Source organism: Botryllus schlosseri, chromosome 11, assembly GCF_051294905.1.
Source record: "Botryllus schlosseri isolate E-star chromosome 11, Bs_hap1, whole genome shotgun sequence".
Lineage (NCBI taxonomy): Eukaryota > Metazoa > Chordata > Ascidiacea > Stolidobranchia > Styelidae > Botryllus > Botryllus schlosseri.
This window is the reverse complement of record NC_137246.1, coordinates 22,551,346-22,567,074: the sequence shown is the minus strand read 5'-3', so window position 1 is coordinate 22,567,074 and position 15,729 is coordinate 22,551,346. Positions and strand designations below refer to the sequence as shown.

General features: G+C 40.4%; 2 protein-coding genes across 4 annotated transcripts in view; one reads left to right on the top strand and one right to left on the bottom strand.

The window, feature by feature from the left end:
* The window catches only part of LOC145450513 (broad substrate specificity ATP-binding cassette transporter ABCG2-like), a 169,857-nt gene that overhangs the window by 58,807 nt on the left and 95,321 nt on the right, over positions 1-15,729 (bottom strand). The window lies entirely within an intron of this gene.
* On the top strand, positions 239-10,975 carry LOC145450512 (neural cell adhesion molecule 2-like). 2 transcript variants are annotated; one of them, XM_080329033.1, is made up of 18 exons: positions 241-545; positions 631-806; positions 872-1,046; positions 1,118-1,229; positions 1,294-1,382; positions 1,562-1,651; positions 1,748-1,910; positions 2,411-2,538; positions 2,603-2,878; positions 4,619-4,727; positions 4,791-4,972; positions 6,792-7,012; positions 7,083-7,179; positions 7,935-8,237; positions 8,674-8,863; positions 9,655-9,806; positions 9,864-9,992; positions 10,689-10,975. In XM_080329033.1, the coding sequence occupies exons 1-18, from the start codon at positions 503-505 to the stop codon at positions 10,706-10,708; spliced, it is 2,655 nt and encodes an 884-aa protein (XP_080185159.1). In that variant the 5' UTR covers positions 241-502; the 3' UTR covers positions 10,709-10,975. The 2 variants fall into 2 exon arrangements, with proteins under 2 accessions (XP_080185158.1, XP_080185159.1); XM_080329032.1 differs by lacking the exon at positions 10,689-10,975 and having other exon boundaries at positions 239-545; positions 9,864-10,542.

Genomic DNA, 15,729 nt, shown 5'->3' with positions numbered 1-15,729 from the left:
CGCAAAACCACTCTCCACTCCAGCCTCGGCGAAGCGGAACGAAGCTGCAAAATCGGTCGTTGCCGTTCCATGTTTAATTTCTATAGTTCAACTCTTCCTCCAATTCAGTAATTGTGTAAGTGTTTAATGAATTTTATCGAAGAATATAGCACACTTACACCCTACAGTTTGTATGAAACATATACAGAAAAGCAGAACTGTTCAAATTCATATTTTTGTTCTTGATGGCTTTAATTCCGTAGATCAATCAATCGCAAGTCAGTTAAATGTAAACTCATTCCCAGATCAGCTGAATTGATTCAAGGGATTTCATACTTTATTGATCCTAATGTGCGATTAGTCCTAAGCGGGATGAAGTTGGTACCTTTCATCGAGCTGGATGTAAATGTACCATTTGGCAGCGAGTGGTAATGGTCCTGAGTCGGCTATTTGCACACGCGTCAGTTATACTGGCCGTATTGTTCGTACCTTTGTGCTGAATACTACATGAAACGATTACCACATGAAAGAAATGTTGACCTTGGCAAGTATCGTGGTCTATTCTGGTGAGCGCTATTTTCGATATAGTTCTGTTGATGCAAATTATGTTATAATAGCCTAAGTCAATCGAGATATGTTTGCCTTCTCCAGCGCTAGCTATTCATCCAACACGGTGTTCGGCAACTGTCGCCATGACTGCACTCGAGGGAGGCGCCGCTACAATTCCATGCTATTATCGGCAGAATGAGGCAGCTAACAGTTACGTGGTTTTGTGGCAAAAATTTGTTGGGTCCTCTACAAATGTGAAAATCATATTCAATTCCCTGGTAGGCAAATTCTCAATATGTATATTTTGGCGATGAAGGTTGGATTTAGATGTTGTCGTTCTAAGACCGGTTTCACGGATGAGTATATCAAGAGCAATCTGTCCGTCTCTGACGAAAAGGGAAACGGCTCGCTTACGTTTGAAAGCATTTCCCGAGCGGACACTGGAACTTACAAATGTCAGATTACCTCGTTGCCACAATTCACCCAAAGCAATATCATTACGAAGATTACAGTTTTGTGTAAGCTTGCCAACCTTTCTGGTCAAGTCACATCCTGATTTCCTGCAGTGCGTGTAGTAATTTCGATTCAGACGCTCCAGAAATGCTATCCCTCACCTCCACTAAAACTCTCGTCGATGTCGGAGACACAGTTACGATACGCTGCGCAGCGAAAGGGAGTCCGGATAACATCGAGTACATCTGGTTAGTTGCTCAAGCTCACGTATAGATATAAACGACCCGTACATCTGACGAGAGGTTCCATAAGGTCAAAAGATGGAATCAGAATCGGGAGCGATAAAGCGTTGGGTTTGAAAACGGTGTATTCAAGCATTGATTCTGCTCTCACAGTCGCAAGTACGTAGCATGCAGGATGTTCATTTATATTGGAATAACCAAGTAACTGAATAGTATATTCACATTGAATTGAACCCGAATATTTTGTGCTGACACTATACTATTCAATCGTATATTGAAGTTCTGTACCTCAAAGAAGCTCTTCAAATAACTAAGTATAGTGACCCCGTTCTGTTCAGATGTAGACTCCACTAAGCAAGGGAATTACTCGTGCATCTCGTCGAATGCTGTAGGTTCAACAAAAAGCACACACGAAATATGGGTTAAAAGTAAGTCGTGAATGGAAAAGAAGGTGACGGTTTCTAACCATTTACCCACAACATAGATTTAAAAAAATCCGACTAATGCTTTCACGTATTTTACAGGGCCATTCAGATTCATGCGTAGTATCGAAATCGACTCCGCCTCATTCAAATATGTCGTGGTGGAAGGCAATGATTTCAATTTCACCGCCAACGGTTTCGGCATACCTCCGAACGTGTCATACTCGTGGTTGATCGGAAATTTATCCATTGAAAAGACCAGATGGTAATGATGCAGTTAATCGAAGCTTAATCTTTAGGTATATATATTTGTGTCTGTGTCATTTTTATATGCTGATCAAGCAACGCGACTGCATGGATTATAGTTCTGGTCGATCTTTTCAAAGTCGAATAAAAAGCTACTAAATCAGTACAGTAGGGCATGATACTACAAAAATAATGTAATTCCGCTCCGTACTTAGGAGTAAATATCAGCATGAATTCAATCGTTTCGTACACCAAATATCGTGCTGTACCAATTACCGCAACATGAATTTTAACTTTAATTAGAGACTAAGGATACATAGCCTATTCAACTCCTCACCGTCACTGTCGCAACAGGTTTGGGTTGACTCGTGTTCATTTGTTCAATGAGCAATTTACCATTATTCATATTCAACGACTTTGGCGCAAGTCGTGGCGGTAGCCTACTTATTGCATGGTAATCAGACAGTCTTACTTGCGATATAATGCTTAACATATTGCTTTGTTTTACATACCTAATAGGAAACACATGGCTCGTGGGCACATTATGATACAAAACATAACGAGAAACGACTCCGGTATAATCAGGTGTTCCGCTACTAACAATGTCGGTCAACCCGACGCGGTGACAATCGAAATCGCAGTGCAATGTAAGTGTGCTCGAAAAATTCAAATATTGCATACAACGACACCGACATTATTCTGTATCTTCAGATCCTCCGCGATTGTTAAAACATCCGCAACAAAATTATTCGATACCCGAGCACGAATCACTCTTTCTGCCCTGTGAGGCCGAAGGTCAGCCTCCGCCAGTTCATCATTGGATAAAAGTCAACAGAAACAGAAATCATTCTAGACTGAGTCATTCGTCTACTGTCGGTGGGACGTGGATTTTCCCAAACGTCACGAGGCTGGACACAGGATCATATATTTGCATCGCCGCAAATGACATTGGAAGTGTGCAAGCAATTACGGAAATATTCGTAGAATGTAAGCTTCGCGTGGATGCGCAAATGCACAATTTCACGGACGATATTTAAATTGTAATCATAATAACAATACTAAAGTATTTACAATAATCCGTGAAATCATCTATTGACAAGAGGTATGCTACCCTCAAATCCGGATAGAATAAATCTATGGATTGACATAAGTGCATCGTAATCCGATTTAGTTATTAGAATAATTGTAAGCCCATTCGATACGGCCAACTTTCTCGAGAGTGCAAAACTATGAATATCAATCAATCAATATGGTCATGGCGATGATTGATTGTTTCGTTATACGGCTAGTATCGCGTGAAGTTTGTGCCTTTACTTTACAGCAGGGGTGTCAAACTCAAATTGCGTCGCGGGCCAGATTCAAACCTTCAAATCACTCGCGAGCCGGTAACCAGTCAATTGATTCCAAAATGTTACCTCGCGTTTTTGCTTTTCACTCGAATACTTTAAATTAAAAGCATATATAGATGATAATACACGGACAATAGGGTTTTTAAAGTAGCAAATTTCAACACTTTCATTCGCAAACACTGGAATTGGCAGAAAATACGATAATTGTCTGGTTGAATACAGTTAAGAACCGCTAAAAAATGGCGTTAACGACGATATAGGTTAACATATTCTATGATCCCAATAATTTAGATGTAATCTGGCATTAGGCCTGCATATGCGTTGTGATGAATACAAGATATTTAATTGGAAATCCGGACGTTGGAATTCGGTTTAAGCCGCAATTCCGGTTTCTCTCGTGTCTGCAGGGGATCTGTTGGACAGTGCGACAACAGTGCGACCATAGATATTTCAATTATATAAAATCATGCGTTTACTTGCTGGCCAATATACACGTTTGGTATGGTCACTTCGTACTTTTGCATTTAGACATTTGCTTATTGAGCGGCAAGATTTGGGATATCGGATTTCCATTATACCAGAAGTGAAGGGTTTCAACAAGCAGTATTGAATATTGTAGCGCTGTAATCTACCGATGGGGGCAATTGTGATCAATTCCAGCAATTAAATTACATATGTAATCACTTGATGTATGTTAGAGAGCTGGATTCGAATTTATCCCCGGGCTAGATAGATCCCGAATAATAAGGGTGATACATATTTAAAAATCCTGCCAGGTCAGATTGAACATGATGACCGGCAATGATACACGTCATGTAATTAGGGTTCCATTTGAAACAACTGCCTGTTTAAAACACTTTGCTAAAAAGATGTTTTGAACAACGTTTTAAACAAAGGCCTTTTAAAAAATAATACTTTTTTAAAGTTGTATAATTATGCCAGAATTGTGTAAATACTTTCCAAAACATATCTTGTATGAGCCTACGGACGATTACCACCCGATATAGCCGACGTTTACGAATGGGCTGGTTGAAACCTTCAAAATAGTCGGTTCAACAGCTATAGTACGTAGATATTTCGTCAAAGGAGCTATATTTACCCTATATATTCAATTGTCAATGCCAATCCACTATGACGTCACAATTGAATATTCGTGACGTCATGCTTAAAAACAACAACAATAAAAACATGTTTTAAACAAGGGCCTTGTTTCAAACATGCTTGTTTTAAATTGATTTTTGTTTTAAATGCAACCCTACATGTAATGATCCACGATGTTAGTAACTAATTCAGTCAGGTAGTTAGTCCTATACTTACGATCACTTCATTTCAGACCGGTCATAATTTATTCATTCGATTGAGCCGTATCTCATTACAGACCAACCTCAGTTCACATATGCATTCAACGAGGAATATGTGGTATTAGAGGACGATTATTTTCAACTAAACTGCAGCGCTGATGGCTTTCCAAGAGCCAAATATCGGTGGTAAGTTGTAAGATGTCACATTTCAGAAGCTCCAGTTGACAAACTTTTCCCGCTAATCAACAGGTTTCGAAGCAGCAAAAGTATCTCATCATTGACTCAGGATTCACTTCACAGCATTCGCACAACGAAACACGGTTCATCACTTCTAATTCACCGCGTTAAGCGCCGCCACGAGGGATTCTACAGATGCCAAGCAAGCAACAAATTGGGAATGAGTTTCCTAGAAACGACGCTATACGTACAATGTATGTGATCAAATTATCATACACGGTCCATACAGTTACGTCTGATGGAGTCGAAGGGAAAACCGTAACATCACCACCTTCACAACGCAAGATATATGAGGCTTGTTATCAAGCACCGAAACTATCCAATATCCATACTTCGGTTATAATTACAATATGATCTATACGAGAGATTCTTAGAAATGAGGTATTTTTCGCTAGCCCCTGTGGAGTGTGGAGTTGCTTATAAATTTGACCTCGGTACTTTATAATATCCTTGATAAACAAATCGATCATGACAAGATCATTGCCCCACATTCGACTGTGAAAATCCTATTTGTTTCCCATGTACTCCGGCCAATCAAGACTGAATGCTCACTATGCTCAGCCTTTCAAAAGAAGCCACTCAGCACTTACAGGCTATGTACTGTATGTGGTATGATAAACTATTGAGCACCAGGTCATGATATGAGCAAAGTATTACTAACATAACAATTACAGCATTTACAGTATCTAAATTCCTTATTATTTATCTAATTTTTCTTTGCCTGTCACGAACTTTTTTCGTGTGATAGTGCAGGCTTACGTATATGTCATTCGATAATAAAAACGGCCAAACTGAATCCTCATCGCTGCCAGCGGTGACAAGGGGTCGTCTTATTTGTTACAATTAATGATGATAATAAATTGTTTGTTTGTAAAATTTAAAACAAATATGTTTTAGACATGGGCACATGGCCCTTGTTTCAAACATGTCATTTAGTGTTTTATGCTTATTTTGTAGCGTCACAAATCCTTAATTGTCACGTCACAGTCGATCGGAATAGACAATTGAAAATATAGCGGTAACTATGCCTTGTTTGGCAAAAAAGGTTCCCGACCCTTGTCTTAAAATATAGATAACTAACCTACGGATAGATACGAAACACCCGTCACGCTTGTTTGCCCGGAGGGAGTTATTTCTCAGCAATCCGAACGCAACGTAATTGCCAATCGCATAGCTGACGATCCGACCGCTCAAATTAAATGAAGTTGATCTTATTTGAAAGCTACTGCCACGCTGAATCTAAAAATATGCAATAAACATTCATCAAGGCAATGGAACCAGCCCGCACTAGCCTTCAAAGTCTGAAAATCGGCATTGTTTCAAGAATTGGAGCGACGCAGAACAATGACCAAAACAATGGCCCTTGCGTGGCTGCAATTGTCCAGAACAATGCCGATTTTCACACTTTGAGTGTATTTCGAGGGGTTTTTGTTGCCCTGATCAGATTTTAATGTTTATTTTCGGAATCAGTGCGACAGTAGCTTTCAAATAAGATCAACTTCATCCTATTTGAGCGCTCGGGTCGTCAGCTTTGGGATTGGCAATTACATTGCGTTCAGATTGCTGAGCAGTAATTTCCTCCGAGCAAGCAAGCGTGACGACGGGTGTTGCGTATCTATCCGTAGGTTAGTTATCTATACTTAAACTGACCCAAAATTATCTTTGATCAACTATATCGGTATGTAGCATTTTTACGGTCGGCGAACTCAATCATCGGAACATCCATTCCGTACGAATGTTATTTAACTATACGTGCTATATCTGTTCAACCGACAACGAATACGAGGATTCCGTCCATTCCATCTCGACTATATCTCGTGAAAATTGTCTGTAGGCTCAAACTACATGTTTTTCCGAAAGCATTTACACAATTTATGGCATAATTATGCAACTTTTGATTTAAAAAAAGGTTCAAAACACCATTTGTCTTAAATGCAACCATAGTAACAGTATATGGGGGTTGATGTGGTGTCCAGTCCATCTACTGCTAATTCAAGCCTCTTTCTTGTTCAGATTCGCCGAAGATTTGGAAGAACTTCACCGATACCATAATGCTCCCCGGAATACCAATCGCGTTCCACTGCGTCGTACACGCAAATCCCAAACCGACTTTGGAATGGGCTTACGTAGATGACGAAACGCCAGCATGGAAACGGCTCCGATATCTACTAAACAAAACTAAAATCGTGAACGAATATGTTGACGAATTTACTTTGAAGAGCACGCTGAAACTGGTATAGTCGCCGATGAGCGATGACTGACGAGGGTATTATATATGATATACGGACGTAAAAACTCTTTTAGATGTGTCCCGCTAAAGAAGAAAATGTCACAGGGTTCAAATGTACAGCAGCTAATATCCACGGAGTCGCATCTGAAACATTCGAAATGACCTTCCTCGGTGCGTTTAGCCGATAGTAGTACATGTGCAATGTACCTACATTAGGGCTCTTCAAAAATGACTTTTTTTCTCAAATCGTACTGGCTATTTGATAAAATTGTTAGGTTACCTAATTTAAGCCTACACACAAAATTTGGTTCAATTCCAGCCAGTAACCGCTTTGCTACATGAGAGGAAAGTTTCTATTTAATTATATAAAAATCAATAATGAAAAATTTGAAAATTTTCTGTTCACCCCATGAAAGTGTTAGGCTGTGTATAGAAACGATGTTCACCAAATTTGGTTCAATTCCAACCAGTGGAAGCGGAGTTATTGCCGTGGAAAAATTTGGATTTTAATAAAATAGTATTTACGGTGATCACGAAGATAATAAATAAACAAAGAATCGGTCACCGTAAATACTATTTTATTCAAATCCAAATTTTTCGACGGCAATAACTCCGCTTCCACTGGTTGGAATTGAACCAAATTTGGTGAGCATCGTTTCTATACACAGCCTAACACTTTCATGGGGTGAACGGAAAATTTTCAAATTTTTTATTGTTTATTTTTATATAATAAATAGAAACTTTCTTCTCATGTAGCAAAGCGGTTACTGGCTGGAATTGAACCAAATTTTGTGTGTAGGCTTAAATAAGGTAACCTAACCATTTTATCAAGTAGCCAGTACGATTTGAGAAAAAAAGTCATTTTTGAAGAGCCCTAACGTACATATATACAATGTACATTATACATATATGCTGTCCTTTATTAGAACGTATCGCGCCACCTTCTGACTTGACTGTGCTGAAGAAATCGGAAGATAGCGTTAAGATTGGCTGGAAGCTAGAAGCCAATGGCGGCTTCAAGAGTTTACAATCAATCACCGCTTATGCGCACGTGAAAGAAGTGAAAAGTGGAAAACAGTGGGTGCATAACTGCAGACAGATCGAATCGTGCAACGTGCGGAACTTACAAAGCGGACATGCGTACATAGTATCTGTTTTCGCCGAGAATGCAGCTGGAGCTGGTAGAAAGTCGACGCCGATTTTGATAGAGATTCTGACCCCTCGCACCGGTGAGCGTTAATGCGAAACTCAATCATGGCAATACCTCTGAATTGTGCTTTTACTGACTGTATATGATGACACAAACAGTTGGGGAGTAAATTTTGTTCTGCAATTTTTAATACTGTCATTATCGCGACTGTATGGTAACGAAATCAGTCACTCACCATCCAACAATTCCCTGCAAGTCACCTATCATCTGTGTTCAACTGTTCATGTTCAACTGTCCATTCGTTCGTCGCGCCCGTGTATGCCCCACGGCCGCGTCAAAGGCTAAATCTAAAACAGTGGTTTCAACCTTTTTATGGTCTCGACCGATTTTCCGATTTGAAAATGTTCCGCTACCCATGCACCTTTAAATTTAATAAGCTTATTACTAAAAATGTGATTACCTTCGCCCACACCTACTTATCAACTATTTGCATTCCCAACATCTTATCGTTCAAGCCTCTCCAGCGGAGATGCACGAAGAATCCACCCAGACAGAGGCCACTAAGATGAAGGAAATTCAAAAGGCGAACGCTTCACGATATGACGTAACGCTTACGGGTGATGGAAGTAAACTGTACTGGGCTCTGGGGTCAAATGTTCATATCGCCCAAGATAGATGCATGCTCCTGGAATTGATGACAAAAGGGTAAGTATTTAAAGCGTATCTCATTTCACAGGGTTGTAATGACTCGAGTCGCGATTTTTTGGTGACTCGATTTGACTCGAGTCATTTTCTTAGAAATGAAAATTGACTCGACTTGACTCGAGTCAATTTGTGTAGTGACTCGAATTGTACTCGAGTCATTGCGCATGACTCGGACCAAGTCATATGACTCGAGACTGGGTCTACCAAGACAGGGATTTCATTGCAATTTCGAAGAATAGTAATGTTATCACGCTATTATTATTTCATCAATCAGTACTGTTTCTTGAAAATGCTAGCTGAAACTGTTAAAAGTGGGGAAAATTAGTATATTATGAATGCGCAGCATTCGATATCACTGAGCAGAGTTGAAAAAAGGGGGTTTCACATGACATTAACTCAGAACTGAACAGTCAACACGATGACTTGGACTCGGACTCGAGTCAAAACTCTATGACTCCGACTCGACATTCTACTCCGTGACTTGAACTCTGACTTGACTCGGTGGTGAATTGAAAATGACTCGACTTGACTCGAGTCAAAACTATAAAAGTGAGATTGACTTGTGACTCGTAACGTTGCGACTTGGTGACAACCCTGTCATTTCATAGGTATAATGGTAAAGCATCATGAGACTGTTAATTTGAACAGTGAGTACAGCGAAAGACGCGATTGCTCCTCCAAATTTCTGAATCAAGCGGTATGATGTGTTTCCCGCCCTTGTTCAATTTTGACCGGGGCATGCAATAAGCTATCGTAGGCCCCGAACCAGGCACATATCACTCATTCCACAGATATTGGGAGAGAGTATCGTCGTGTCTGAAAGCCCGGTCTGGGGATATCCACGTTCGAGAAGCTAATGCTGACCAACAGATGAAGGCACGTATTGTCTTGTGCGGATCTGAAGATTGCTTTGCGTTGACGGATGTTGTTGAATGGAGGGGAGGTTAGACATGGAAGAAGTTATGTCATAACGGAAAGCGGTATTCGTTTTGCGTTTCAGATGTGGCAAGAAATCAATTGCGACGCACTCTAGTGACTGCCGCAATTGCATTTGTTTGCGTGATTGTTGCAGCTTTAATTGCCGTGCGGCTACACTACAATAGCCGATTGAAAGACAAGAAATTATCAGGTTACCATTACAACAGCTTATGAGTGAGAGGATGATGTTCAATTGTTGACTTATGTCAATTCTCAAAACAATCGATCGTAAATTACGCCCAAAGCTTGACGTCATGTCATCAATTCTTGTAAGAAACAGCACACAGTAACTGTATTCACTCCTTTCTCAGTATTCCGCTAGATGACGTAATCCAGGTCCACCACCACCTTTGCGCACCACTCTCCCCATCGCCACTCGCAAGCACACTTTTGAATAAATATATACAACTACAGTGGACTGTTCTGCAAGTCGGCAAATAGGGGATCTAAAACCAAACGCGAACAGAAATCATACACAGGAATACCTACTAGATTTCGACTACAAGAAACGAGACTAAAGTTATCCTTTATAGGCCCAGTTTCGGAACATTTTGTATTCCAACGCTCACCAACACAAACTGTTTCGAAACAAAAGCTGTGCCGAAGCATATGGTGATGTCACCAGAATGGGCTCACAACGTTTTACCGATCGTCTGGCCGACAGTTGTTGTTATGTAGCCTAGTGCTAAGTTATAGAGTTTTAGTCGATACGCATGCGTGGATATTAGACAATGTACTGTACAATTGTACGTGTACTGTACGTACATCCTGCACTTTTTTGACGCAATCACTACCACGTTCGCATTACTATACTTACTTCTTCACGAGTAATCAATATTTTTAACAGCCAAATCTGAAGATATTTGAGTTGGGAAGAAAAAACTGACTTGCTATGTTTTGGTCGTCGGTGGCTGTAAAGTTGACGCCTGTAATGGCTTTCATCGATGGAAAAAAGTATGGGCTAATGAATTCTCGCGAATAAACGTCGGCCACTGTCTTCCTCGAGTGGTAATCGACATATTTCCCCTCCAAATACAATGGAACAGCCGTCGTATTCAGCTATTAGCTCTCAATTCCCTCGAAGGGCGTTGAACTTGTCTTCACATTTCAATAAAGAAGTGACAACAAACAGAATGGCGTTTCGTCAGTATTATGCCTAAAAAGGCTTTGGAGACCAACACGACTAGGGTTTTGTGAACGTGAATGTTACAAGTGGATACTACAGGCTTGTTAAACACTCGAAACCTTTCGGCTCTGTCAGATCGTAGCATTTCAGTATAAGGAACGAAAGCTAGTATAGATATATAGATAGTGGCTTTTACTAGAGATTTGTAACGATAAGTCAAGATTTGTCTCGATTCTTATGTTACGCTCCGCAGTGAAATGTAGGTGATGGAAACCTCGTAGTGTTTTCGGTGTTGGATCCCATTACAAAAGGTCAGGCTGCTGCGCAAAATGGTCACTTGATTAGGCAAGTGCACTGCTTCATCGACTTATCCGCGTATATAGCTAGCGGTTATCAGGCTTCAAGCTAGTGACAAGCTTGCTCTTTGCGAAACGAAAGTGTTTGTAGAATGGACCTCATAGAACAGGTCCATAAAAATCGTACTACGATTGTAATATCTTACGACTTGACCTCGGCTCACCGATATGTATTGATAGCGAAATCGAATTGTGCACACGTGAGCAATGGCTTCGTTGACATAATGGATCTATGCAAAGCCTAGTCCCAGTTAGAGCTGTCATCGGTCGTGGGTCATGGGTCGGATAAGGTCACGATAGCTCGGATTCGGATGTACTAAGAGCTTGGGATTCTGAATTGAATTACAATATCATGTCACCCCTCGCATGATTATGATTATACTACGAAGGAAACTGCAAAATATGACGTTACTACGAATCGCTTGTACCCTTAGCTACTGTATTTATCACACAACCTCATGTTTAAAGGATGTATATCGTATTTACCCTCCCTCACCCTACCGCATTGTTGCTCCACGCCCCATAATTTTCGACATCGGGTGCTTGCCGTCCAGAAAACTATAACTTGAATCATTCCGGATATAGAAGGTTTGGTTGGGTTTAGGACGTGTAGGTTTATATTGACTGGACCGTGGACATTTTTGTAAATTATTCTCGTTCCATCGAAGCAGCAAATGAAACTTGCAATGATATAAGCGTATAGTTCCGGATACTACTGCACAATTTGCGGCAATGCGAAATACAGTATATAAGAAAATACGGACGTAACAATTCTTATGTGTCAGTGGTGTAAAATGTATCAATGCATTTAACCCCTCGTACGGCCAATGATAACATAACTCCGAGATTACCGGACCACGATTTGATATATTGACCTCGCCTTCCGCGTCGGACACACGGCATTTCAATTAATTGCTTGCCTTTATATATTCTGTTGCTTTTAATTCAGTGTGCAGTGTAATTGTGCATGCCTCTGCTCTACATCCTCTAGGCCCGGGTATAGGTGTATGATTTCAAAGACTATACTCCAATCCGTTTTGACGCCATCCTATCTTTTCATCTAATCACAATCTTGTGGCGTTTTTCAAAGGATAAAACTGTAAATAAACTGATGAAGATGATGATGATGATGATGATGATGATGATGATGATGATGATGATGACATAGCATTCCGATTTATGTGCTCGGATTACAGTCGGACGGTGGATATTATTATGGTCACGGTTGACTGATGATAATTCCTAGAAACTTAGGCTATACAATAAACATCTATGGAGTGGGTGGTACATTCATGTACAAAGTACGCCGATTTATTATTTCTTTATTAATTGTTGGCCTTCTAGTTTGTCACTTCCAAGTTGCGAGAATTAATAAGATGTTCATTTAACATAAATCACGGTGTTCCGAGCTAAGTCAACAAGTAGGCTACACAATATTATCATGTTTGTTATCAGTTTTTTGTGAGTAATATCATATGGAGTCAATTTTAAGAAGTTCCAGCATATATATATGTGGATGCGTTAGGCAGGGATAGGTGGTTCGGACTGAATCAATACACAGATATACCAAGTATTATATGTCTTTTAATCGGATTCGGCACCTCAGGTTTTTCACATTTCGTACACATGAGCGCCGTAATATATAAACTAATATTTACTAATCGAAATTCTTTTGATGATAAAAACTTCTGAACCGACTTTGGGAGCATAAATTGAACATTTCACCATTCATACCAGCATGATGTATGATGCGTCGAAACATGAGGCGAAATATCTTATAGGGTACTCATCACGTTGCGAATATTTGCTCGGGGTAAACATTGACTACCTGTCGCTATAAAAGAGAACGCTACGGAATTAGAGCCTTACCATAACTTGATATATGACTCGTACTCATCAAAAGAGCGGAAATGTGTGTAAGCACTGAATGATGGTGGGTTTATGGAGATGGTAAGAAATATGGCGAGTGTCATTCGGACAGTAGAGGTTAGGCAGCGAAGAGGTACTTAAGTGGTAGGATGCGCGATTCCACTGTTGTAGGGAAGCACACTTTAGAGAATAAATTCCTTTCTTATCCATCTGCAATCTTAACACTGACGAATGCTTTGTCAAGAGATAGAAATATGGCAGAAATGCGCGAAGTGATGCTGCTGCAGCATATTTTGTAATATTGGAGGGATCTGAGAGTGGCAGAGTAAGTGCCCCGAGCATCATATGTAGGGGGCTGAAATGTACTTGAAAAAGACCAGGCGATGCCATAGAATTGCCTTGCGGTTCAGTGGCTCTTGCCTTACTATTCCAAACGCTGCAATACTCCGTAAAACGAGATATAATAGCTGGTCTTGCGCAACCCGAAAATATATTAGTAGAATTGAAAGGCAACTTCATCCATCAATCGGAATGTTGCACCATCCAGCCGGTAGTATCATGTCCAAACTAACAATTCGGATGTCATGATCCATTGTAAGTAGCAGCAGTCGAGTTTGTTTGATGAGAACGGGCTCCGCAATCCCTATATTGTTCAATCCCATCCATCACTTTAGCGCTCAAGCGATCGCGAAGGATCAATGTTGACAATCCGCTGCAGTTTTTTTGAACTTTATGTTGGTACAGCGATTTTGCTGACTGTCCATGTTTGCTTTTATTGTTGTAAAACGGGTTTACAGGTCGTTGTCCGCATAACCTATGAGTCCGATTGATAATTCAAAGCTGTATAATAGTTCTGTTAATCCAAACCCTTCCACGAGTGCAGGTGCATGGAGTTGATGCAATGCCTACGTTCATTAGACGTTAACAAATGACATGTCCAATGTCGTTGGCAAAGTCATGTCTATGACGTTGCTCCTTACTACTTGACCTAAGCGGGGTCTTCACTTTCGTGGGCAACTGGGCATATATCCCGTTATTAATTTCCCAACAGTCACAATTCTTGTCGCAGACGCAGGTTTGATTCAATATAATGCCTGAGTGGTTCAATGGGATGCCTGGTGTGATCTTCTCTATACGATCGATGCTATATCACAAATCACAATCTTGTCGGAGGAGTGAAGAGTGACTTCTCGTCAACAATATTGCTGTAATCAGTGGTTGCGCTGTTGCGACAGTTTTATATTTCATATTCATATTGGTATAGTTAAGATGCAGCAATGTAGCGAGGTGAATAAGGCCTATTTGGCTATGAGCTTGAGCTGTGTCTAGTATTTGCTTGTTGTCACAAAACGTGTTGTCACAAAGCGTTTTATGATGTATACGGTAAATTTGATCCAGCCAGGACCGATCGGTTGTCACATTAATAAACGCCAAACGTTTTTGAGATGAGTACATTGAATGCTCTGCATTATGTACACATTGTACAAACCTTCCAACACGGTTGGTGATTGGCCTAACATAATCTCGATTATTTTCAAAACGTTTCGCATAGTTCTACCAGCACATCATCCTTTCACGCTGTTTCTTATCGACAATAGGGGTAAGACAGTGGTCCCTTTGTACTATTTCATTCGCATAATACATATGGAATAGATACCGCTAACGCTGTTGTACACTTATGACCAATAACCAGTGATCACCTATGGCTATTACTTCATTGGTGTTTGGGAATTTTGGCATTAGCGTTAAAGGGTGTCCTGTCTGTAGTCGATGGAATATGCGTTATTTATGTACGGTATGTATTTGCTCGCGCAGTAGCATTCATGTACGAATTTACTGGGTATACGTGATGTGATTTAGTCCACAACCCATTCGTGGGATGGCCCATAAGAAAGGTATCTGTGTTTATCCTCTCAGCCTATGCGATGCGGTATGAAGACCTCTTCGAGTACATTAGTCAATAATCTACGAATACGGTGTAATAAAAAACTAATATACTCGGGGCGGTTGTTAGCCTGTCTGTCGAGATTAATTTCCCATTAATTTGAAGTGTTGGTATCAGGCGCTAACCTTATTTACTTTACACTGATGTAAGATATAATAATTAATCCAGGTGTGATGAAGCGTTTATCTGCGTTCGGCAACACAGTGTGTATACGATGATTTTCGTTGCTGCACTCTGCACAATACGCATCTGCAACAGAGTACACAGGTCAAAAGCCCGAGTTGGTGTTGAATTATCCAGAAAATACATATCGTAAAAAGTATATTGCAGGGCAATTCATTGAGGCAAAAGTGACAGGAATATATCCCTGTAGCTAGCAAGAGTGAAGCTCACGCACAGAACCACCTCAGGGACAGTTAAATTGCGGACCTAGAATCAGAAATGGAGGACGTTTATAGATAACAGTTTTCACGATGCAGAGAAGGTATAAGGATTACGAATATATGAGCGGTCAATATCGGCTATAGAACCTTTACAATATGAATACGTCGCTATGTGTTCACTACGGATATTCGATATCAACGCGTGTTGC